At 34.7% G+C, this 27,999-nt stretch overlaps 1 protein-coding gene and 1 non-coding gene across 2 annotated transcripts; both read right to left on the bottom strand.

Moving 5' to 3' along the window:
- Positions 1 to 558: 558 nt before the first annotated feature.
- Ir25a (ionotropic receptor 25a) lies at positions 559 to 19,060 on the bottom strand. The gene is made up of 10 exons (XM_085942361.1): positions 18,917 to 19,060; positions 18,427 to 18,729; positions 15,758 to 16,172; positions 12,886 to 13,000; positions 11,886 to 12,125; positions 10,807 to 11,195; positions 5,160 to 5,363; positions 4,280 to 4,465; positions 1,682 to 2,014; positions 559 to 949 (listed from the first exon to the last, which is right to left on the bottom strand). Exons 2-10 carry the CDS (start codon positions 18,707 to 18,709, stop codon positions 559 to 561), a joined length of 2,556 nt encoding a protein of 851 aa, XP_085798487.1. The 5' UTR covers positions 18,710 to 18,729; positions 18,917 to 19,060.
- TRNAR-UCU (transfer RNA arginine (anticodon UCU)) lies at positions 6,148 to 6,220 on the bottom strand. Its single transcript has one exon. It is a non-coding gene; the product is annotated as a tRNA-Arg (tRNA).
- Positions 19,061 to 27,999: the final 8,939 nt, after the last annotated feature.

The raw sequence follows: 27,999 nt of genomic DNA, 5'->3' as shown, positions 1-27,999 counted from the left end.
ACACTTAATTTATACTATCTTAAACTTACTTTAAGAAGTTATACCTTTTTTAATATGACACATTTACTTATTTGAAGCGGTGATACATTCAGACAGGGTTTATTTATCTACTTCACACCAATAAACACTTCTAAGTATGCTTCAATCACTAAATTAACAATACACTATTGAAAAGCACCAATCAATAACATCCAACATGGCGGCTGTTTAACAACTGATAAAGAAGTTGCAACTCTCTTTTATCGTAGGATTTCTTTGATTTTACTTTTTCCGTAACTGTGAATGTTATGACACCTATAATTATCCATCTATCAACATTCTATGAGATATTAGTTAAAATGGTTACTTCAAAAACAAAACAAAACCGAAAGAAAGTACAGTAAAGTAATAATACTATGCAATAGATTGCGATTTTTTAGCATGAAATTCAGTGTGATGGTAAACTTGAATACGTATTATATGACCGATTCATTGTCTGGTTGCAAAACACGGCCATCATGGATTTCACAGATATTATCCGATATTTTTCAATAGTGTTTCCAAATTAACAATTTCCTTTTAGAATCGCGGTTTAAAATTAGTCGGCATAAAGTTACGCCGTGCCCTAAATCCATAATCACCGGTATTGTTAATACCAGCATCTGTTCCCATTATCTCTGGATTCAGTTTTGATTTCTTGCTCACTTTATCTTTTGTAATATGGCTTGCTTCCTTCACGTCGATGACTTTAGACTTCTTACGCCATTTGAACCACCAGTATTCGAATCCAAGAGTTATGCAGGCGAGTCCGATGCCCATGAAAATGACAATGAAGACACCTCCGATGTTCTGAATAGATATTCCATCGGCTTGGTCATCCTGTTTCTCGCATTTCATGGATGCAGGATTATTATTCCACCAGTTTTCTTTAAGTTTCTCTAGTTTTCTTTTATTTAGAAGTTGGAGAATTCTGTGAAAGTTAAAATATAAACTATTTATTCATCAATTTACATTAAATCAACTTTGAATAATTGTTCAGTTTAATAAAGCTATGTACATAATCCTAAATTACGTGCTCAACCAAACCTTCCAGGATATTAAAAATACATCAAGATTATCATAATATTTTAGGTTAGATGAAACAATGACTACTTAGTCATTAAAACCATCGAAAGATTATAAATAAGTAGGTACATTCTTGTTGGACTACCAAATATCATTCTTACATCTGTGTGCAAATGAAAAAGTGAAAATACCAAATTAACCATAAAGCAATAGAGATAGAAGACGAGTCGAATCAATCTGATAATCTTGTTGTCTCCATTTTTCTTTTAAACATAGATAATATGACAGTTTGTACAGGCATTATTAAATTTATTCATTTAGGCATCAACTACAGAGGGTCCTCATTATCCGAGTCCCCGCAGTTACGAATTTACAAAGCAATGCAAAAAAACTATGCAAACCCATAAAAAACACAAGCGCAATAGCTCACAATCGTCAACTGTCACTTTTAATCTTTCAATCCCACACTATTTCTCTCTTGTCCGCGTGTCTTTTTCTTTTCTAAGCATGTCCCAATTAATATTGATCCTCATTTTAAGCAAACTCGCTTTAAGAGGTATTTTTTGGGTCCCAATTACCCTTGGATATCGAGGAGGCCCTGTACCGAAGACTTGAAAATAAATAATGTTGTTCTCACGCATTATTGAATTGATCCTTGAGAGGCGATCCTTGCTGAACAGCAATTGCGTAAGGCTTCCTTGAAAACTCTTCCCCGACCATCTGCAGATCGCAGCTGATCATTTTTTGATATCTGACATCCGTGGCATCAGCCAGCCAAGCGAAACCTTCACTGGACGTCTTGGACTCTCTCACCCTCTCCAATGCTTCAGCAACCGTGTTCGGAAGACGGGCTTCCTTCATGGCTTGCCACATTTTAGTGTACTTGTCGCTGACAGGATAATCCCAGACGGCTAACTTAGCCCGCTCCACATCAGTTAAACTGTCATTTAGACTCATATCTTTCCATATCCTAAAAACATACAGGAAGTATTAGACATGGATTCATTCAAGAATATTATAACATTCTTATTTATAATATACCAATTAACGCGAGGTTTTGATTCCGGCTAATGTGCTTTACCAATTGAGCCACCTACGCCCTACCTAATTACGGTGAAATTAACCAGTAGTATATACAACTGAAGCATTTATCAAATTGCAATAATATTGGTAATCAGCTCTTTCTGGTTTGAATTTAAGGTACCCACCAATAATAGATACTTACATTGATTCCTAGCTGACGTCAAAATCTCTCTAAATTTTAGTCTTAGGCCCTCCTCCCACGGTGCAACTGAAATCTGGCGGAACTGGTTGGTGATGGTACTCATAAACTCACCAATGTGACGCTTCGCACACGGCGCTACTGAAGCCACTTGAAATAAAAATCACATAACCTCAAACTGTCAAACTGGACCATCAGCTGTTTTGTACAAAAACCGACAACACGCACGCTGCTGCGTTTACTCTAATACATTTAGGTTATTTCAATTTTGCTTATCTTGTACTTTTGACGTCTTAGGTTGTTAATGGTTTTTATAGCATGACACTTGTTAGCAGTGCTACCAATTTTGGTAAGAAAATATGATTTTTCTCCGAATCTATATGTTGGTACCACTGTTTTACGGTGACTGGAAACTTCAGAAACCGCGCGACTAGCATGTTGCGTCTCTTCGCGACCGTTTTGAAGCTGAGAGATTTCAGTCTGCCATTGAAATACATTGGCTAGATACTGGTTGGAATTTTAGTTTCAGTTCCGCCAGATTTCAGCTGCGCCGTGGGAGGATTGCCTTAATAATGTGTACTTGCACTTGCTAACAATTTAATAAACTATTATTTTTATTTAACGAATAATTCACAAGATTTGAGAAAGTATTTCTTTATTGAACATACATAATTTTAAAACAAAATTCCACCCTGCGTCATCATTTTTTCAAAAATTTTTTCTAATAGGCTTCAAATTATGTATAGTGGACATTAATCATTTTAGCCCTACCAAATTCCTGCGCACTTGAAGAAATCACATCTGCGCCTGTTCAATGTTAAATTGTTCCATTATAGCGCCTGTACACGTGCATGGATTTACTGTCACCAATAGAGTGTATTTAAACTATCGCGATAATAACTGTTTACACATAAAAGTGCTGACTGTCTTGCCAATCTCAGTCTGCAATGTTGTCATTGTATGGTGCTATTTGATCGGTTGTGCAAATTGGTAAACGTCAAAAATATTTTGCACGATGAAGCTCGTATTTTTTCTGGCAGGTTTTCCACTATTCTTCTACTGCACAGTAAAAGCTAAGTACAGCTAAGTAAAAGCATAAAGGCTTTCGAGGTGTGGGTTTATACCCCGTTTATACGTGCATGGATTTACTGTTGAAAATAAGTAAAGACAAGAAATTGTATGGGTAAACATGTATTATCCTGCAGTTGGCAAGATTGCATGCATAAATCAAAAAAGTTTGGAAGCTTCTGAATTTTCATTGGACAGTAGGATTTTTTTGATCTGCGCCTGCGCAGTAGAAAGATAGTGGCGAACCTGCCAGCAAAAAAACCGAAAAATGAACTTTTAGGTTGACCGATTTTCACTACCTGTCAAATAGTACGAAATAGTACCATAAAATGACAAGACTCACTCTTAAAGAATGAATTGGAAAGACAGTCAGCACTTTTACATGTAGCAATACAGTAGTTATTGTAATACGCACTATTGCTGCCAGTACATCCATGCAGGCATACAGGCGCTATTATACTGGAGAAGTTTTACAATATCTAGAAAACAATGCTCCAAAGAAAGAGTTTAAAAATCTCAGGAATCTTTTTCATTGCGAGGAAATAAACACTAATTGAATATTTGATCACATCATGCAAAATGTCACTTTTTAGAGCAGCAATGAATTAGACAGCGATTAAAACAATATACAACCTTTGTTTTGTTTAAAAGATGACATGTGACAAGAGAGTTTCAAAATCTCAAACAAATTTGGCTACAATTTGAATTTGGAAGTAAAATAAAATTACTACCATAAATCAATGGCAAAAAGAATTGTCAAACATTTGCTAGGTACATACTGAATTCTAGTCATGAATAGGTACCGTTTATAATTATTACTATCTACAGGTGCCTAAAAAATGTCAAAATACTGCCAATCTATTCAAGCAGCCCATTTTTATTCCATAAAGGCATTGCATAATAAGGTTTGTGGCTTTATATCTAAATATTATTAGGTATACTCACTCATAGAATCTTCCCTCTATATCAGACATTCTCTGGAAATATGTCATGGCTTGTGAACCATTGAGAGGGGCGTACTGAATTTTATACTGCTTTGATAAGTCGTCCAGAGACTCGACGGGTGTGTCCAGTCGAGATACAGTTAAAAAGGCAGCCAAATTAGCTGTATACGATGCAATTATGATAAATCTGCAATCAAATAAGTGAATTGAAAAAGGGGACACGGATAAATTATCAAAGAAATATTTGGTTTCAGATGAAAATACCCAAAATATTAATAAATAGGTATGTATAACATTTCCTACATGCTCTAATGTACCAGAATTTCAAAACACAAATAGTTTTTAATCTACATGAAATGAATCTTATCTTTCTATGTCTTTTAAACATTTCGATACACCAGTTCAATAGGGGAACAACTCATAAAACCGTGTTCAAAGATAATGGCGTTTGAATTTTTTGCAGTAATTCTCATTTTAATTTTAAAGCCTTGATTTCGATAAAAGTGTATGTTTTTTTATATTTAATTTAGTGGAATTCATCAATACACAATGAAATTGTACATTTTAATAACGAATTAACAAATAAATTCGATTATATAACGGAATTACTGATTAATCTTAGAAATGGTTATTCGATTTTATGACACATTGAAGAAATTTTTGATTATTTTTTTTGCTGAATTATAAAGAGAAGACCTTTCTACATCAAATGGCATTCTTAACTCAAAACCATTAAATTTTGAGTTGTTCCCCTATTGAACTGGTGTATCGATTTGTAGATATATATTTTTTAAATATCATTCTGTTTGACAGTAAAGCTAGACAAAATAAAAATGAAGTTTGATGTTTGGTAGTTCTGTTGAATTAAAAATGAATTTTACCCAAAAAGCCACCACGTTGCAGCCACCAATCTACCAGATAAGTTCTTGGGGGCTTCACCGCCGCCCTGTGGTGTGAGAGAGGTCATACAAAACCATAGACACTCCTTGAGAGTAAACTCTCTTTGTTCTTCATCATCTTTATATTTTTCTCTATTGTTTTGCAAGCTGTATGGACTCCATCGGTCGAATACCCACATCAGGAAACTGCAATGAAAGTGCACAAAATGGTCATACCAGATAAATATTGGACAAATATCCACAGAGTGATCCGGCGTTGTGAACAAAGACTGTAAAAATACACGATATTATGTGATTTCTTCATTTTGATTGGTCATCAACTAAATAGATCTGTATTGCGGTTTTCTGTTACTATTTTCGTGCTGGGAAAGATATTCATTGAATTGATTTATTTTCCAAAGGCAAGAATAGGGTTTTTAAGTTTTTTACAATCTGACATTTTTAAGTCTAATAAGGCCTAGTAACAAAAGTCTATTACTGATTTTTTTAACAGACAACGGTGACTTATATCGCAAGCCATAGACTAATACACTGGGGCACAGGTTAAATATCGTAAGGGGGCCTCCAAACCTGTCAAAAAATATGAACAAATAATAGATAACATTTTTGTTTGATTCGTCTAATTTCTATTGCAGGGAGCTCAAAATCCATCAGCACCTGAGTCCTGGGGCCTATTTGTATGTACTTTAATCCGTGTTTGTACTTCAGCAATGAGAAATATAATATATTCTTTCAGTAAGTATGAAGAAAATAATAGTAGGTAGGCGTCAGAGGTATTGGAAAAAAAATTATAACAAGGGAAGTATTTTATTGAATTCTTTACGGGCGTAATCTAAATTTGAAATAATAATGCGTAATTCTTTGATAATAAGCATAAAATAAATCTGTAATAGACTAAGTAAGTCATTACTAGTTTGTAATGAAGTAAATAATAAAAAAATACCACAAACATTAATTTTGCTGAGGCATTCATCTCTTGTGGGGATCGAACCCACGACCTTTGGATTAGAAGTCCAACGCGCTATCCTCTGCGCCAAAGAGACATGGAGTTGGGATGAATAATAGAGAAACCAATTCTCTTATACTGTCATCGTGATAAAACATAATGTTACTTTTAAATTATTACAAGTAGATGATAATAATTTTAGTAAGAAATGATAATGAGTTATGAATATAAACATTTAGAAAGATAATAATTATCTATTATGTAGCGGCGTCTTATTTCACAATAATGAGAGTTTGGTTTTCTATCCAATTGGAGCATATCGTCACCGTTTTAGCAAAACCATCTATGTGTCACTTTTATCAAAAATGACTTTTAAATACCAAGTCATTCCTTATTTTTTTCTCTATAGGCCAGTAAAATGATCTATGTGTTGGGTAAACTCGCTCCGAAGTTATTTCAAAAAATAAAAAACAGCTATGTGTAAGGTTCAAAAACCACGGTTCACAAAAACAACTATGTGTATATTATAGTAACATATAGATGGTATTTTGATATCGAGAGTGTAATGTTTTTTTACAGTTTGGCTAAACATAGTTTGTTTCTATGCTATATGCTATGCATTATGGTCTTGCACGACGGTTTGAAAGATGCTTCCTCAAAAAAAGAGACAGGAAATATTCAATAATTTCTGGAAGATGCCTACATGGTCAATAGGGTATAGGCGAGAATTAATTTAAAAGTTGGATAAACAACTACAAACGTCTCGATGACAGTGGCCAATTGAAAGCAACAATGACAGGTAATAAGAATCTGACTGAAGATAAATAATTGGTAGTGCAACCAAAAATCAAAACGGAGAGATTTGTGGAAAAATGTTACATTATGGTTGGATCTAATTCCAAAGTTCCCAGCCATTATTGCAGAGAAAATACCTCCAGGGTATATGTGGAATCGTGTTTCCGATCCAAAATACAAATGCATGATGAATATAAAAAATGGTCTCTGGAAAATGGTCATAAAGCAGCAGAATATACTACAGTATATTTACCACCAAAAAATCAGTATCCACCAACCACGTAAAGATCAGTGTGCCATCACTGCCATCTGCTGTAGTTATAAAATGAAGAATGTTTCAGAAATGGAATACAATAGCCACATTGAAAGATGCTAGAAGACCAAAAATGAAATGAAGGAGAGTACCAGAACGTGGACGGTTAGTAATCACAATGGATCTCCAAAGTGTGCTGCTATGTCCAAAACACAGGCACAAATTTATTATAAACAAAAGCTGCAACTACACAATTTCACCATATACATTCTTCATAATGTATCTTCTAATGAATTTGTCTCATCTCATCGAAAGCAGGACAATACAATGAAATAATTCTAATATCGGATGGGTGTGGATATCAAAACCGAAATAAATTATTCGCTACTGCTCTAAGTTATATCTTTAGAGAGAAAAAACATCGAGATTCAACAGCTTTTTCTGGAAAAAGGCCACACCATGATAGAGGCCGATAGTGCACATGCCACCTAAGACAAGTATTTTAAGCCTCCAATATATTCACCATCTGATTATATAGCACATATGCGGCTAGCAAGACCAACACAACCTTATAAAATTAATGTCATTGATTTTTAATTTTTAAGAATTATGGATAAGATTAAATCTGGATTAAGTTCAATCAGACCAGGAAAACGAACCGGAGATCCTGTTGTATATGATATTAAAATGTTACAGTATCTACCAGATGGAACAATCTTTTACAAACTCAACTTTATCAGTGCAACCGTTTGACTGCCTTTGTAATATATATAATGAATCATTGCCAATATCGCAGTCGAAATACATACATCTTCAGGAATTAAAAAGTGTAATAGAGAAAGATCACCACTATTTCTACGATAACCTAACATTTAAACCTGCTAATAGAAAGTAAACGAACTTATAAATATAATATCATCTCAGTATTGCATTAATAATTAATAAAATGATATTGCAATTTATCACTAACGCACTATGTATATTTCAACTATTATTTATGTAACAGTTTTTCATGAATTTATTATTATTCACATTTTGATGAATAAATTAAACTATGTGTATTTACAAAACGGTCAAAACAACTTATGTGACATCACAAACTGTATTTTTATTATTTTTGTATTAAAAATAAAAGATTTTTGTAAACAAAATAATAATCTTAGACCATTTTCTGATTATAATAAAGCATTCTTCATAATTTTAATGTTTAAATGTAACATTATTTTTTTATTCAGTTTTATCCTTCTCCTGCACAATTTGAAAAAGTGCACATAGATGGATTTGCTAAAACGGTGACGATATGCAGTGGTGTAGTGGGCTCGGAGCATAATCACACCAGCGCTCCGGCATTTCTTCAAACAATTCTCATCAGTGTGATTTAAAAAATGCTTTTGTTTAAATTTAAAACTTAAATGCAATAAACTAGAAGTTAATTTGCGAGAGTAACGATGAGTCAGTTCAATTTCATACTTGAAACGGAAAAAATATCGTCTTTTTTTACTCAGAAAGGTGAAAGTTAAGTAGGTAGGTATATTAGTAAAATAATTAGTGAGATGAAAAATTTACATATTGAAAAAAATACTTTTAGGAAAGTGGAGGAGGGTTTTATTTTATTTCACACTACACCACTCAGCATATGGCCACCATGCTACTTTTCCGTGAACCGTTTACAGTCATCTAGGATCTTCCCAGCAGGCCTATTCTAACATATCACTTAACATCAAAAAAGAGCTAATTGTGATAAATATATCACTTTACGTATTCATTATGTAAAAAAGTTAACCATCTGAACTGTCAAAAGGTGATATCTTGTAACAGGGCCTCGCTTAGCCGTGCTAACTTTGAGAACGAGACATAGTATGTCAATTTTACATATTGAGAATTGAGATGAAAGATCCGACTGTTTTGCCGTAATCGCAATGACATGACTAATAAAATTGTAGGTTATGTTGATACGTCTGACATGTCAATACAAAATTCTTGTGTTCGGCTCATTATCGACTGGGCGGCGCTGGTTCGGCTTTATCCGCTTGTGTTCGGTCTTATCCACTTGGGTTCGTCAGTATGAATATATCCGAATTTGACCAACATGTCTACCAACCTAAATTTTCGCCGTATTATGAATTAGAGATGGCAACCGATAACTGTTTTGTTTATAGAATGCATTCCGTACTAATTTTGACCAATCAAAATAACGGAAACGTGCTAAAGTGATAACCATTAAGAATAGATCTGCAGGTAATGCCAACCACTTATAGGTACGCCGTAAAATACTTCTTATGATACGGAAACAATTTTAAAAATCACCACCATTTTGAAGAAGTGACAGGCTAGGTTCAAACTGAAGCGATTGCAGTACACAACTTACTTACTCACTTCATCCTATTACGCTCCAACATAGGAGCATAATGTTTCAATCACGGTTACTAACAATGGCAGTTTCTGAACTTGGAATCCACATGGGCATGGTGTCAGCATTCAGGTAAATTAAATTCGCATGGAGATCAACGCTATAAGGATCAAATGCCACTTGTTCAACGTGTGCATGCTGTCTGTGCTCCCGATGGTTGTGAGATGTGGTCTTTGCCGAATCTTAGGCAGATTATCAAATCTGAACAATAGAAGTCGTATTTTGGATTAAATCAATATGGTCCCTGCTACTTGTGTCACGGTTCGAACATATTTCCATTAGATAGTGTCGTATCTTAACACTTAACTCATTTCTGCATATCGTCTCTGTTCTGGCAGAACACACTAACTGGAGAATACTAGTTTTGAGTAATTTGACTTTAAAGTTGTTAAAATGTTTGAAATAACGGTCTTTCATTTGAGTTTATTGAATAATCGTAAAAAGGATGACTTTAAAATAAAGACTGTTTATTTATTAAGAAAGTTTCCAGACGGTAAAGTTTGAAATAAGGAAGATTTTGGTACTAACTCAATATGTAATTTTTTCGAATTAGTGTTTTCTGCCAGAACAGTGACGATATTATCTAAATCGAAAATTTAAAAAATAAAAATTTTAATGTGTCATATCACTAGCATGTGTCCGCAAATGTGTTAAAGAGGAAATATGAAACAAAGAAAATTGCCGAGTTTCAACACACTATTTTACACAACAAACATCTTATGAATGAAATAAAAAAATTATTCTTTCTCTAGGTACCTATAGTAAAATTTCAAAAACATGACTTACAAACTCTACGCTTGCACTTGAAAGAGAAAGCATTCCAATGAATATATGAATATAATGAAAAAAAACCATGATAGAACCAGACAAAAAATTATAGTATAATATCGTGTGTGGATTATAATTTCATGAATAGTATATAATAGTAACATTTACATCTGTATTACGCAATGGAATATATCAAAATCAAATTTATTTATTTTACATGTTATAATGAACATGATAAATTGCAAATTTAAAGCATTCACAACATGACATAAAAACTAAGAGAGATAATATTTAAATAAAATACAGGGTAATATGAGTCAAAAAGTACATGACGTGTGAACTACATAAGTGGAAAATATCAATATTCGAAGCAATTTAATTGAAGTCTACATTTGGATATCTTTAAATTACATCAATTATAATATGTTTTGTAAATTATTGGAAGATTATTTCTTACCTTGTAAAGAAATATGCAGCCAATATGGACAACCACACATCATTCTCCAGGACAGTCAAGAATTTGAAGAGCGACGTCGGTGATCTTGGCATTTTCATGAGAATTGTGATTCCTACCAAGTCATAATAGGGCACGGTGAAGTCGACAACATTTTCTCTTTCGGCCATGACGGACATGGAACCCAATCCAACGTCTGCCCGTTTCTCCATTAATTCCTTCACAATTCCATTCCAGTTTCCTCTCTCGTCCATGTCTCCAAATTTACCGTCAGCTACAAGAGATATCTCGTAATCGAACTTTACTATTTGTCGTATTTCTTCGATTAGGTCAATGCAGTATCCTTTGAAACCCTTTGGAGATTCTGGGTCCTTGATCATAAAGGGGTGTTGCTTGAAATAAAATCAATTATTATTGTAATATTATATTAACAAAGTAATTTAGAATGAAAGCATATTAATAATATTTAAATATATGGTCTACAATGTAGTTATAATATAAATTAATTAATGTCATATTGTAATAATTATTAGTGTAATGTGTTATTTTCCGCTAGTGGCGAAGGGTGGAGGTAGACTGTGGAGATCCGACATAAATAGTGCACACTAAACTTCGTCAGACATACTTATTTGTTTTCATTGTATTAAGACCACCATTCTCCGCATATAATAAATATTGATAATAAGAACATGGATTGTGAAACTCAAAATAAAGAAGTTATTTTAAAACCAAACCATTGTAACATAATAATTTCCAAATCTGAGACATCTTACCTACCTAATGGGCAAAATACCAACGTAAAATTTTATATTTATGCTAAAAATATGAATAATTGCATTGAGTATGTATACATTTCTCGTTTTTATTATATAACATTTATAAACTGGAAACCCTTCATAATCAAGCATATTAATAATAAATATATCCAGGAGTTCCAACAACTTTTCTATATCATACTATTTTACAAAACAAACTCTGTGCAATCCAGATTTATAATTCAGATCAAGATAATTTAGTTTCTACTGTCATATTTAGATCATGATCGTCTGACCAATATCCTTTACAAGTATTAGTTCATTTACCTCTACGGTGACCACTCTATAAACCACCTCAGCTGTGTAATTCTTCATGATAGTGGGATCCGTTAAGCGAAGATCATTAGTGAGGCCAGCTTTCCACGATCCCAGATTCTTACTTCCGACAGAAGATCCGTCTTTTACACTGACCGCGTTTATTTCCATGTTAAACTCCATATAACTCTTTCCATTCATGTTTACATCGTCTGACAGGTAAAATGGAGCATATGTGGGTGGCTCTTTTACCTATAACATAAAGTTTCCAATAAAATTGGCAAAAACTAAAGTATTATTTCGATACTTAATGACAAAAAGTAATGATCTATATCAGGCATGTCCAACTTCAAGACGGCTGTAATGTACTACAATACTTACTGTCCCATTATCATTCTTTAACTGAAACAGACATAATATCATAGTTGGCTAATGACACTGAGACATTACAAATTGAACAACAACACTAGTTATTCACCATCACAAAGAAATACTTTCCCATTCGTCATGAAAATGATAAATTATGGTCGTCAATAAGTAACTCGGTGCAGTCATCATTAAACAATTCTCATACTATACATACTGCGCAACTGTATAAAGAAACTACACCTCAATTTAAAGCACGAAGATTCACATCTCTTTCTCTCGCTCCTGAAGCAGGTCATAGGTGATGCAATACGAATCAAGTTGTACGACAAGGTGACGCGAGCTTCCTCATAGTTAAGGTAATAAAACTAGGAATGGGTAATAACTTCCTCTTTATATAATATTATAATACGACTAAATTCACTAAATGTACACATTTTTTACATTTTTATGACTCAGTTCCTATAGGCCTATAGTATGATCAACCAGAATTCATCCTGCAATTGACGGGTCGATTTATTGGTCATACATGATCTATATTATTGCAAAGGTAACAAGTCAGTTGTATTTAATATTCATCATATTACCATCATTTATTAATGCTTGTAATATTTCTCAATAGATTTGATAAATTTACTATCATTACCTGATTAAAAGATTCCCTCAATTCTATTGACCGATTAGGTGAATTTTTGCCATCATAGTCATCACATGTTATGTAATCCATATTCTTCTGAAGGTTCCCTAACTCAAGTAACCCCCTACAAAAAAATTAACACTTATAAAAATTCACAAAAGATGTCAGTTTATTAATTTAAACATTGTTATTATGATCCATTCCTATTCATTTCACAAAGAAAACATTTGTTACCCTCTATTCTACAAATCGTGCTTACAGTTAACACGAAATTTAGCACCTCTACATGTTCAATAAGCAGGTGCTAAATTTCATTGTAAAAGTAAAAGACTACAATAAATTGCACAAGAATTACAATCAATTTCGAATAGATCATAATAAAGTTTAACAAATTACTTATACAATTATTGTTTGTAAAATTTTACCTCTACACAAATAAATGCAAGCTTGAATCAAATTGAATGTATCTTAGACAGTCCGCATGGTACAAATTTGTGCGCAAGATCATGTATGGCTACTTTTGATGAAATGGTTAAGAATTTCCTGCAAACGTGGCCACACTTACTTGTATTACTTACTTTGACACACGTTTTTCATCCGTGGCAGAATATAAAAGAATATGGGTAATTTACATACAGTACACTCTCAGTAATCCACTACATCTCAGTAAGACAACTACTATAATCCGCCGTTATTTTTGCTAGTTGAAAGCACAAAATCAAGCTCTATAATTCGATTGTCAAATTTAATAGTTGGCCGCATATAAGTATACAACGCAGATGAGACGGGTTTATTAGGGAAACTTCTCCTTTGTAAAATGTATGTTCATCACGAAGAAAGTAATGTACCAGGGAGGAAAGTGCCCAAGGACCGCATCACAATAATAATTATTATACTGTGCTCCAATGCAACCGGAACACACAAACTGAAGCTTTTGGTCATAGGGAAAAGCCAGGAATCCTAAGCCATTCGAGAATATCTGCCTCACTGAACAACTGGTTGTGTCAAGTGATTAACAGTTTAATGTTTAGTTAATAAATATGTATAATTTAGTAAATACTTGATTTTGATTATAAATAAAACCATAATTTGCTAGTACAAATTTCTCAAAACAACTATTTTTACGAAATACCTGTTTTAATTTTTATCATATTTTGTATGCATACACTATAATCCGCCACTTTCACTAATTGGACACTATTGTCTGGTTTTTGGGGTGGTGAATTACTGAGAGAGTACTGTACATATTATATTTAACAGTTTTTTTAACAATCTTTATTTCTTTTCGAGCAGATAGATATGTCAGTCTGGACTAATCTTATATAGAATATAACATGAACATTAATTACTAACTGATGTCCTGCTTTATATACATAATATTATTATATTATATTGTAGCAAATTGGCTGACAATGTAATGCCATTGATACCAGATAAAGGTATCCCCCGGAATACTAACGCAGCTGACCGAAGCATCGGTTTTCCCAAAAGGACACCTCAGCCTACCTCCGCCCTAAACTTGTCTTTATTCAATTCATTTCAGTCAAATAGCCATTTCAAATACCATTTAGATGACAACATTTTTTTTGCCATAAGTTCTATCTCATAAGTTGCCGCTTGGTCACCGAGCCTGCGCCCCAGCCGGCACCACGTGCCTGCCACCTCGTGGCCACCGAGTCCGCGCTCCGTGCTGCTGCCTCGTGCCCTCGGGAGTCTGCGCCCTTCGTGTCCACAGGGTCTGCGCCCGTGCTTGCCGCGTGGTCCCCGAACCTGGCACCACGTGCTTGTCGTACCATGCCGCCTTGTGTCCGCAGCAACCTGCGCCCCAGTCCGTGTCACGTGTCGTGCCGCCTTGTGCCCGCTGCAGCCTGCGCCTTGTGTGGCGCCGCCCCGCAGTGACCGGCGCCCCCTGCCTAACCACGGGCGTACAACCGCCGCCGCCTCGTGCCACGCTTTGTATTTTTTTCTTGACTTTTTCGCCTGTGACTTATGTGCCTATGTATTTATTGCTGTTAATTAAATATTGTGCCACCCTGTTCGAGTGTATTTCGTCCACCACCCACTCTCTTCCATTATCAAATGTTGTTGGCTAGTGATATTGCATATTACGCAATATAGCCGGTATCATTTCTGGCGCCCAACGTAGGGCGCCAGCTTATCACCGGCCTTCTGCGTGTAAAGCAGAGATAGCAGGCCGTGATAACGTCAAGGCCAAAGCGGGGGTGGGAGACAGAAACGCACGGGGTATTTTGTCAAGGCTGGTATATTTTAAGTGGGTACAGGTTATTGTCGTGGCGGTGGGTTGGTCATGGTGATGCAGTCTTTTTGGCTGGCTGTCCGGAACGCTTTTAGCTTGGTATCTTGCTTGGCGCCGCCGCGGTTCTTGTGGCTGGAGAATAGGGGATGCTGGCTTGGCTTCGCGTCCGAGGCGAGCAGAGATCCTGGTTGGTCGACGTCTGCTACGAGAGAGAGCTTTTGCGGGCGATGCTGTTGGTTCGGCGTCACGGGAAAGAGAGAGATTTTCGCGCGCGTCTGTCAGGTGGCGTCATGTTTGTACGTCGGTCGGGAACCTCCCTGTTTTACCGACGGATTGACTAGTGGCGGCGCGAGCAGCCGTTTTTGACAGACCGCGTCTGTTTTTTGGGAGGGAGCATAGACGATTCGAATTTCTAGGAGACGGGTTCCGCTCGGCTGAGGGTTGCGATAAACGCGAAGAGTGGACGTAGGCTGTGGTGTATGGGAAAGTTGATGGTTCGGTCCGTCCTTTGAGGTGGTCTCCTGTGGGAGACTTTCATCTGGTATCACCATGATATTTTGCTAAATTAACACTAGGTTATGTTATATTCCAGAGAAAATAGAGAATAATATTTGATTCACCCACCTGACAGCAATAAACGTCCTCAATGACAGATCAAAATAAAATGCCGATGCAATCTCCGGTTCGCCATTCATACTATAAGTCGTTTTAATTTTACCCAACCGATCTCTGCTTGAGGCCTCCGGTGTAGGTTTCAAATAGATAATCGTCGCATCCTTGCAGACACAAGTCAGATCACCTTTGTCTTGGGTGAGGGCATACCAAGAATACTTTCTTCCGAAGTATTGATTAGCGTCAGCAGCATCGAGGACAGTTTTTATAGTTTTCAAATTTCCAAGAACAAAGAAGTTTACAATATCCAACTCTCTGAGATTTCTGAGTTGACCTTTTATCTCATCTATCGTCGTGCCTTTTACAGGAGATATTACATGACGAGTTGGAATATTTTGCAGTAATGATTTGTATTTATGATCCATTACTGAAAATATGAAAAATAAACACCATGAATGTGTCAGTATAATATTATTAGTTGACGACCTTATTAAAGGAAAACAAATATAACGAAAATAATTTAAGTAATATGAATCAAAATCGATAAACACCAAAGAATTAAGACTATAATAATAGAAGGAGTCATTCATTATTTCTGTTATGACATTAGAAATCATTTTGCAAGCGTATGAAGCATGGTTAACAAATATTAAGATCGTTCTGTTGCTATTCCGATTTTTTTACACACAATTTTATATAAATTTTAGAAGTTTTTTCAACTAAATAATGTAGTATATTAATAGTGTAGTATATTATTGACTGTTTATCAACGCATTGTGACGGATTGTCATTTTATATGCCCTGCAAATTGGCAAATAAATGTCATAGCAGTACTGTGAAGTTCTCTGCAAATGAACCAGAAATGCAAAGTCACTCATAGCTAATTTCATATGTGTACCATTGAGCCTTTTTTTGCTTCAATTTCATACATTAGGCTCCATTTCTATAGAAGGAAGTTTTCAACATATACTCTTTATAACTACACTGAAGATATTATTAATCTGCCACAGATACTGGATTCTTACAGACTTTTTTAGATATTGTACCGATTCTTTAATAATAACTGTATTGGAAGAATGTTAAAAATTATTATTTTCATTGTAGAATTGTAAAATAGATTGCCACCTGTGAACCCAATTTGAAAGCCCACTGCAATTCAAAGTAAAAACAAACAGTTACACTAAAACAATTATTACTTTAATGGTATTAGATGTTAATTCTCCATAGAAAGACATGGTATTAATTAATATAAAAACGATATAAATACTTATTCCAGATAAATTAATAACAATCAAACCACATTTGTTCTCTTTAATAAGGACATTCAGCAGTTGAAAATGTCCTATTAACAGCGGCGCATTTATTTGACGCAAATGACGCAACCGATTAGTCCTTAGTAGAGTTAAAACAAGTCACAAAGTTATTAGATTATATTGAAATAAAAAAAGATGCGTATTTCTCATAAACTGAGTGTAAAATATCACCTAAAAATTCCTGCATTTATAATTTGGTAAATTGATATATAATATATAAAGCCAGTGACGTCATATTACAGTAGACAGGTCAAGCGTTGTTTAGAGACAGAAAATTCATGGCAGCTATTTTCCAAATACTAAATTGGTTGGTACCTATACGGCTGTATGATTTGTAAGAAAGAAGACTGTTTCAATGTTGCGTGAAAGTATAATTTATACAAAACTTAAATATTGAATTATTGTTTTAATGCATGGATTTATTTGGAAAATTAAAATTAGATAGGTAAAAGTTAATTTTTTTATCGTAGGGGACCTCAAAATCATTCAGTGCATCAGGTCTTTACATCACACAGTAGTGCTTATTAAAGAGGACGAAATGAGCTAGTTATTAAATTATGTGGAATAAGTATTTTATTGTCATATCATATTAAACTCATTATAATCAATAATAAATTGTTACACTTAATGAATTTTACCTCTAATATAATGATGATATTATTATATTGTGTATCATTTTTACAACGTTTTTATTAGGTCGTATTCTTATTTGTCCGGTGGTTGTTTATCCGGTACAAATCTTGCAATTGATTTTTAACTAACTTCCCGACTAGTTCGACATTTGAAACTTTTAGAATATATCAGAACACGATGCCAATGCATTCTTTTAATACTTTTAGCCATCATTAAATAGAATTAAATTCATTTTCAGTTAATTCTGTTTTGTATGAAAAGTTATTTCGGAAGAAATCCGTAATCCAATCCACTATTATTGGTTGCTATGGTTCTGGGGTCCTAGCAACTAAATTATCAATATATACGTGCGTTACTATGGAAATCAATATGAAATGTCAAAATGACATTTCAGTAGATATTATTTCTATCAAGTACAAATTTTTTTGATCCTTTAAGCTAGTCAAGTCAAGTTTATATGATTCAACAGAAAATTTAAAAACGTTGTATATAAAACGTTCTTTTTATCTTGTAATTATTTATTAATAAAATAATTATGGTAATTATAAATACGAATCCTTTTCATTATTATTGTCGACTATATATTTGATTCGGACAATGCGTCGATTCCATTCAATGAAATTACGCGACTGTCTTCCACTTATTCACACACAGTGCTATCAATGAGACATTTTCTTTGGCATTTCTTTGGAATCAATGGTAGAGAACCACATTTATTGTCATAATATTACTTACCGAAAGTCTCATCAAATAATATAGCTGCATTCGTAATATCTTGCTTGTTGACAATGGACCTAACACACTCGGCTATAACATCGGCAGGCGGCATTATCTGCAGTAGATATTTGGCCTGACCGATATCCAATGACCTCCATTGCCGCAAATCTCCCGCTTGGCCAAACGATCCAGTTACAGTTGGCAGGCCGAGAGCTGATGTGAATGATTTGACAGTCTCTGAAGCCACTCCGGTCATCGTAAAATCTAACACTACGTGAGGGGGCTTCTGTGACGATACCATGTCATTGTATTTGCGGCACACTAAAAAACAATTGCATAACTTTGTAATGGTCATTTTAATAATAAAGTATTGTCATACTTAGGTGTAATATGTCATTATCGATTGAAATGAGTGAGTCAATGCTTAACTTCTTAAAAATCCTATAAATTTCACCGATGGCCATTGCTTTCAATTGAATGCTATATAAAAATAAAAAAATTGACTTACATTGCTCGAGCAATCCTTTTGCGTCGGATCTATTTCCTATGGCCTCCACTGCTTCTATGGCCACCCCGAGGTTAGTATTCCGCCTCACATATTCCTGCGCCACCTTGAATGCCCTGTCTGCCACTGTATTGTATTCCTCATTTACAAATACTGAAATGAAAATGAAACAATGTAAAAATGCAATTAATTCAAAAAAAAAAAAACATTCTGTATTGCATAACTTGCATTCACGCGATGTTTTCTTAATAATGTGTTTCACTGCCAACTGCTTCTGCCTTATGAGACGTCAGTTTGGAATACTTTACAATTCATCAATGCACTGCCTCAATGTTGAAAAATTTAGTTAAAAAAATATAGGTACTTGTTCTCTTAATTTATTTTTGTTAAATAAATGTTTTATTTCATACCTACATTATAAATTCATGGTATTATATAATATACACATATAAATTAATGCATTTTATTCTTTCTAACATCACCGGAATTGTGTTCATTTTATTATTATTTCATATATTATGTTAAAAGGGTATATTTTTTTATTTAATTGCATATTATGGTCAATGGTCATGCTGTTTATTATCTTTTCTTTTGTTCAAACCCAATGGGTTGACCGAATGGCTAAAGCTCACGCTCTAGGGGGGAAGGGGTGAGGGGTGGTCAGAGAAAATGTGACCACAAAGTAAACAAAAAATATAAAAAGATCTGAAAATACAATATTGGGGATCGGGGATGCAGGGATAAATATTTTTAAAAATTCTGTGAAAGATTATATGATAAAATGTGACGATGGGGGGGGGGGGTTAAAAATAGCCAAAATCGTGTGATCTAAAATGACATCAACTTTGTGAAAATCTATATGCTTTGTTTTGGAACAAAAAACGTAACTTTTTTTTCAAGAAAACACAATTTTCTCTACAGATACGTCTCGTGATGCAAGATAAATTAGCCACTCAAGGGTGGGATATTAAGTAGATAGTAAGTAGTAAAAAAATCTTCAAATTCAACAAAAAAAAATCAACCAAAAACTACAATAATATATTATTAAAAAAAAAAAATGAATGCACCAATTAATGGAAAAGATATTACTTATATTTAAGTATGGTATCAATCTATCAATATTCTTATAGCCCAAAGATGTTGAAAGACAAAACCTATGTCATTGAAACTAATCTTTATAGAAGTGTATAGGTAGCTACATTAAAAGAAAAAGCTATGAATATCAATTATTCTTGATTTTTCTAGTTTTATCTCCATCTAGATAGCTTTATAAGTGAAAAGCAGTGGTAGTTCTTCATGAAGCAGATGTGGCAGTTGGTTTATCAGAAAATACCAAAATCTTTAAAAGGTGTGTATTAACCATAGATAATAGACGTATTTATATAGATATATAAATATTATATACCTATAAGTGTAAAAATAAAACACAGTACAAATCCTTTTACCATAATTACTATTGCTATATTTTAATACAAAGTGGCGGTTTGTCCCGCTGACAAAATTCGCAAGGGGGCTTCCAAACTTGTCAGCGCCTCGAGCCTTTACGTACCTAAACTACTGATGCATAGAAGCAGATAGATATCTGGAATATGTTATGTTGCATTCGTATTCTTTAAACAATGACTTACACATATTTTTCTGTGCAATAAAACGGTAAATATAACTTTAGACTTATATATTATTTCCAAATTAAATGTGAGTATAATATGTAGCTAGCTATACCTATAATAATTTGGCCTATTAAAATATGAGGTCTGCCCTGCCACTAATTTTCGAAGAATAAAAAATATTAAGTCTAAAACATGTTGCTTTTAGGTTGCATAGCAACCGGCAATTATGACAAGGTGAAAATCTGCTCCAGCGATTTCGATAGTAAAACTCGTTAAGGCTCCATCTTCTCATTGCGACAACAACTAGATGGCGCAGCTTTATTAGGAGTTATTAGTAATTATGTAGATCTTTGATTTTTTCCGTATACAATCTGCTCAATGACGCATGCTTTTTATTAAAAAATAGAAAATATATGGCATTCATATGGTTATGATAATATCTACATATTATTACGTTAATGCATAAAACGATCGAATCTATATTAGGTTCATACTTAATAATTCTAGACACCGAAAAACATTATAAGATGAAAAACCTTCGATCAATATCTATCAATTTCCCTAATGGGTGGATAAAGCACCTACCAAAAAATTATTATACCGTAATGCAGACGTTTTCAAAGTGTACGTCTCAGCAGCGGCGATTTTCTTTCCATGAAATTGATTATTTAGAACAGGGTTTCCCAAACTGTGTTCCGCCGAACTTGAATAGGTGTTCCGCGGCAATTTGGAAAGGTTTTATACACTTTAGCAATATTTTCTGAAAACTAGTAAGGACGATTCCTGGGTTCGGAATCCATTTTCCGAGACAGCTAAACCAGTAGGCTTAAGCGCAAGTGACTATGAAAATCTTATTGATTTAATTAGTTACTCTGATTTGAAGATCAGCCTTTAAATGATTTCTGGGCGAGTTTGTCGAGTACTCCAATTTTTCAAAACAAGCTATTATTGTTAGCTATTTCACGTTTCCATAAAGGGGTGGGTGACAGGGCAGCCTGGGGGCACGGGATCTTAAGAAGAGAGTCTTTCACTGATAATGGAATCGTTTGTTCGTTTCTCTTCTCCACGAGAACCCCAGTTTCCGCCTTGAGTGCCCCATTTAAAATGCGTTTAATTTCTGTTTATTGTCCAAGTAACGGGACGGGGCCTATACATATGAGGAAGATTCCAAATTAGCAGTTATTTCAACATAGCATTTTTACTATTTCTCTTTTTGATCCTCTCATCCACCTTTGTCAGAACCCGGCATAAACATAATATGCACTGACCGCCTCTCTGTCTTTTATCGACCGACTAGGTTCTGCATATTATTATTACGATTTATTCACGACATGCCGTCAAGGCCTACTGAAATGACGTATTATGTTATAGCATTATCCGAAAGGATAACTTTGTAAGAATAATATTACCGTTCCATATACGGCGAGAAGTTTACGGATATAATAGCGGCAAGCAATTTAGTCGTCCAAATAATATATGCCGCTAAAAATCAGTGTGACGATTGATCTTTCGGCTTCTACAGTGAAAACACGAAAACAGTACACAACGCAAGAATACGAAACCGTCATAACATCATTGGTGTGATTTTTTGTGACATATGCGCATCTATTCTATACACAAGACTACTATTGACCTCTATCGGCGGTTAACGAGGGTAGTTTATCATAAATGTTTGTATCGAAATATTAATTATTGTTACAATAAGTAGTTAGCCGTCTAAACAGTCAAAATTGTCTATCTCGCTCTAAAACAGTCAAGAGGGGTGCTGTTAAAACATAGCCGTTATTGTAACAATTACAGTAAGTTAGTTGTAATTGTCACAATAAGTGCGAATACTTCAATACAAAAATATGAAAATTACCCTCGATAGTTGCCGAGAGAGGCCGATAGCAATCTTGTGTATAGAATAGATGCGATGGAGTGTTTCCGTTTCTTATATAATTTTAAAAGTCATGGCAACGCGGCGCAGGCCACGCTACGCACATTCAATAACCACTTGAAGACGCGAAGGGACAGTCACTCGTAGATGAGCATCCCACCGGTGGTTGCACGTAGCTGCACGGGAAAGCCTATGGCAGTCATCGAAAGCTCCAGTACGTGAAATGCGGGGATTTTTAGTTGGGTAGATCGTCGTGAAGATATAATGGTATATTGGTATTGCCAGTGAATTTTTAGCTTTACCAATTCTCTATTGGATTGCTGGACATTGCCCTTTTTGCTGGTTGATACGATAGCATAACCACTCCAGCGCAGTTTCTTAATCTTGATTGAACTACGCTGGATCGTTGTACAGACCATAGAGCTCAGCATTATATCGTAGGGTAGGATATTGATATATTATTATTTACTATTTATTTATAAAGTTAAAGTCATCATTCATCATTTTCATCATTATTTTTATATATTTACCATGGCCCCCACATCCTGAAGCGGGCCCCAAGAGTAGGATCTTTGTCGGCCCCCCCTACCTATCGCAAAGGTTAAAGGCAATGTGACGCTCTATAGTAGGGTTTTCCAAATATCGTTCACGGTAAAATTAAGGGTGTTTAATGTATTTATAATTCTTACATCCACTTGAATTATGGAGTTATCAAATAATGACACATTTAAAAATTACATCACACAATCATATATTCTAAAATATAAACATTATGAAAGGAAGATAGCTCCGCAGGCGACTTTTTTTACTATTAGAGCAAATTTGTCGTATGTGTGTTTATCTCACTTATTTGGTCGACTCGCCACGCCGGGCCCCCAGGATAGAGCCCTGTCAGCCCCCCCTTGTGGGGGCCATGATATTTACCAAAGTCCCTCAATAGAAACTATTAGATTAGGAAGAGGTACTTGTTTGCATACAGAATATTTTTATTAAGAATTTATTCCTTTTTTGGTCGTGAACCTTGCCAAACAAAAAAATATTTTAACATGTTGCAGAGAAAAAATTATAATGAATGCGGAGCATTATAATTTTTGATTAAATTCAAAGATAAATTTGGGCAAATAACGTCTGTCCGGGCGCCGCGTAAAGTCAACGAACGTTTTATTGCCGAGGCACGTATTTTTATTTTTACAGGTGTTACGACGAATATTTATATTATTACATTTTCAGATGGTAGACAATATTATTATTATTACAATTTGATTCAGAGAAAATATTATAACATTATTTGTAGATTACGGATTATTCCGGGATAAAATAAAATGAGGTACTTAATACTCATTTCGATGGAGCAGAATGTAGGTGTTATGGATTGTGCTTGATGTGGAGGAGTGAAGAACTGAAGTTTGAAGGCTGGTAGAGATGGCGAGTTTATTTGACAGATGACATATACAGTTTACAGTTATACAATGGTACAATATAACAGAGAGGTAGGTATTATTTTCCGAGGCACTAAGCTCTATGGCAAGATACAAGTTTATCTAGTGAATATTACGGAGAGACTGGCTTGTTTCCTCCCGACAGCATTTTATTGAACCTGTTACGATGGAAAATGTTTACCTCAGTATCTCAGCCATTTGGTGAGAAAATATAATAAACATTTAATAAATATCGGTGAGGTAAACAAATTCGATTGTGTGAAAATGTATAAGTACAAAGAATTTGCAATATGTGCTTAATAATTATTAAATAAATGAAAAACATTAATATGAAAGGGATTCATATGTCATGGATTCTGCTGACACTGCTTGGTTCTCACAGAAACATTGATAGCCACAAGAACAGTGGCGCACCCAGGGGGGGGGGGCGAGGGCCTCTGGCACCCCTCAAACATGAAAACTATCAGAATGACAGAATGAAAACATTGAAATTGAAAGCCAATAAGCTATGCCTTTGGGATTAGACAAATAAAAACACGGCAAAAAAATGATTAGTAATTCTCCAGCACCCTTTTTAGAAAAATTTCTTAGATTTTAATTTCTAACACAAAAATTTCGAAACACTAATGTCGGGTTTTTTTTAGAAACCCAATCCCTAATGGAACTGTCAAAAAATTCTCGGTGTCCACCCGAATTCCGGAGTGGTGTAGGTCATTGCTGGGGAGGGCTGACAGGGCTCTAGCCTAGGGACGCGGGCTGTGGGGGGCCCGGCGTGTTGGGTTGACCAGATAAGTGAGATAACACACACATCATAAATTAGCTTTAATAATAAAAAAAGTCGCATGCGGCGCTATTAGATATACTTCATGGCCATAAACATTTTCAATTATATTATAATTGTGTAATACATTTTCTGATTATTATGTGTCGATACTAGACAGCTCCATTATTAAAGTAGATGTATTAAAAATCGCCTTTAATTTGAACTAAAACACAATTTGAAAAACGTTAATGTAGTGTTTCACACTGCCTTTAATCTTAGCGGTAGGTACACCGAGTGCAATAGACAAAAGACCGATAAACGAGAAATTAGGCTGTGAAGAAGAAAAAGAGCCCACGGGACTAATTTACATTCTCCTCCTTGGGCTCCCCCGATATTAAATCCTGAGTGTGACACTGCACAAGAATGTGATTATTTTTCATAGTTACCATTTTTCAATATTGTTATCAATGCAGTGTATCCAGGTTTTCTCCAACTATTCTCTACACGTCATGTCTCTATCGAAACTGGTCTCTTTTCGTCTTGGTATCCCAAGCATTCGATTGTTACCAATAGCAGCCCAGTCCATCAGCTTGCCACTTATATTCGTGCTAATTTCAGGGCTCGAAATGGACCGGAGCGTATCGGAACGCCGTTCCGGTTCATGAAATCCCCAAAATTATCACTCCGCCACGTGGACAAATTAATTTGACCATCATAGCTAGATAGGCCATAATATAATAACAATCCAAATAACGCAGTTAAAGGTAGATAACTATGTTAATATTTTCGGAAAATTGTTTAGCGCTCCGGTTCGTAAAATTTGCCTTTTCGGGTAATTTAACATTTCGAGCGCTGGGTAATTTAGAATGTTTTTTCATTGTTGACAGACAATATTGACTGTGCAGGACATTCTAACATATCACTTAACTTCAAAATCTATTTTTTGTGTTAAATATGCTATGTCGTATTCCGAGAGTTAATTATTCCGAAATATGAACTATCAGGCGTGACGTTTTTCAACGCGGACCCGGATGGGCGCACTACTTGTTGGAAGCTAGATAGATGACGACAATTACTTGTTGAGATGTGGGAATTTTAAAAATTAGGGACAACAGCGTTACCGCGCAGCCCGCCAAGCCAGAGTTAGCATATTACACGCCGTCAGTTGTGAAATATTATTGATTAGGTACGTGAAATATTACAAAGAAAATAGTTTTATAAACGTCATACAATAAAACTAACCGAGATATAATAGCGCATACATAATTCCAGTTATTTTTTCTATTTATCAAACGCCAAAGTGACATAAAATAATATCGTTCTTGATTTTTCTAAAGAATCAAGAGTCACTGAGTTTCAAATGTCTACGTATTGAAAACTTTTATTGAAATTCAAAACCACCTTTAATCTATCGCTACATACTTTTTATTGCGACGCATTTAACTTGTTAATCTTATATACTTACTATTCTTATATACCCAATTCAGTTTTTATTATATGTAGGTATAGGCATGCCCCCTCGCATCCTGAAGCGGGCCCCCAGGCGAGGATATTTGACGGACCCCCCTACATACCGCTAAGGTTAAGGGCAATGTGATTTTCTACAGTAGTCATAGTGTTTTCGAAAATGGTATTCCGCGGTAAAATTAAGGACATTTCCTGTATTTTTAACAATTTTTGTATTTTTAAATAAATTCATTTGAATTATTCTAAGCATCATATTATTATGGAGCACTGATAGCGACAATTTTGTGGTAACCAAGTAACGTACGACCCTTCATCATATTGGATGAATATCTATTTTTATTAGACAGGAAACAACATACTAAAAATAATTATTTAATGAAATTCTACGCGTGACAATCATCATATTCATATCATATCAAATTGCATCACACAGCTACTTATTTTTATATGATTATTCATTAAGTGAAATAGCGCTGTAAACTTGAGGTCTTTGTTTATCTCACTTAATTGGTTGACCCACCACGCCGGGACCCTCCTAAGCTTCGGCCCCCAGGCTCATGAAGAGCCCGACGTAACGAGTTGACCAGATAAGTGAGATAAATACAGATCAAAAATTTGCTCTAATAGTAAAAAAGTCGCCTGCGGCGCTATTTCACTTCAATGATATTAATAATTAAAAATGTTAGTTGTACGATGCAATTTTTAACTGTGTGCTGATACTCAACAACTCCATAATTGAAATGGATGTAGGTAGGTACATATTAAAAAAACAAAAAAATGCTAAAAATACACCTAATTCTACCGCGTACACCATTTCGAAAACGCTACTGCAGTGCGTCACACTGCCTTTACCCTTAGCGACAGGTAGGGGGGGGGCGCCAAACACCCTAGCCTGGGGGCCCGCTTCAGAATGTAGGGACCATGGCCATGGGTATATAGGACCTACGCACAAAAACTAAAGTAACGTCAAGCTAACAAGCTTTTCTCATTTTACCTACATATTAAATTTACTTACTTGCCGACTAATTCTTGCCGACATTTTAGTAACTAATAGGGGAAGAGCTCAATGGAACCAAGTACATTAATAATTAATTAGACTAAGTGAAAGTTAAAGAAACTACGCATATTATTACATAATTAAAAAAAACAATATTATAACATTAATTTATTCGTAAAAAAACACGTTAATAATAGATCTGTACCTAGCCTTGCTTTGATCTCCTCAATTTTATTATTTCTACATTATATTATTATTTAATTAAAGTATATATAAGTAGGTAAGTATTATAGATAAATAAGTAGGTGTCAAAATATTTGCAAAATCTAGTACCTACTTACTAGTAGAATTAGTAAATTTCGGTGTTTCGTAATATTATATAAATATGTACACAGTATAAAATATTGTAATTTCGTTTACGTGGGCGATATCTATATATTACCCCATTCTCCTATTCCTTATACTATTATGTAAATAGGTACCCATAGAGAAAATGAAAAAGAAATGAAAAATTACTTACGGACATTTATATTTTGCGTCGTTTGGCCAAAAGTTGTATGAATTATCCAGAAGGGCAAAAATACGCTTAAAAACATATTGCAACACTAAAATTTTGAATATGGAAATAAAACTGGTCAAATTTTCACATGGTAAAATCTATCTACATCCTAGCGGGGTGGCAAACCGCTGTCAGTATTCAACTAATCGAAATAAATTTACCGATATTTTTGTTTTCCGATTTCCGTTTCCAAGGGGATGAGCACACTTCGCACATAACACAAAGTCAATTACACAAAATGCCATTCGCTATTGTAGCCAACTCGATAAAGATGGACACATTCATTAACGTCTTTTTGTTATTGTTAAATTGAATAATTACGGGTAACAGTAAAAAATAATGTAAAATTTAAGGTAAAATGTTAATTCTTCC

This window comes from Rhyacophila brunnea, unplaced genomic scaffold, assembly GCF_057557595.1.
Source record: "Rhyacophila brunnea isolate RB1 unplaced genomic scaffold, BYU_Rbru_1.0 scaffold_14, whole genome shotgun sequence".
NCBI classification, from domain to species: Eukaryota; Metazoa; Arthropoda; class Insecta; order Trichoptera; family Rhyacophilidae; genus Rhyacophila; species Rhyacophila brunnea.
This window is presented reverse-complemented; position numbering and strand designations above follow the sequence as displayed.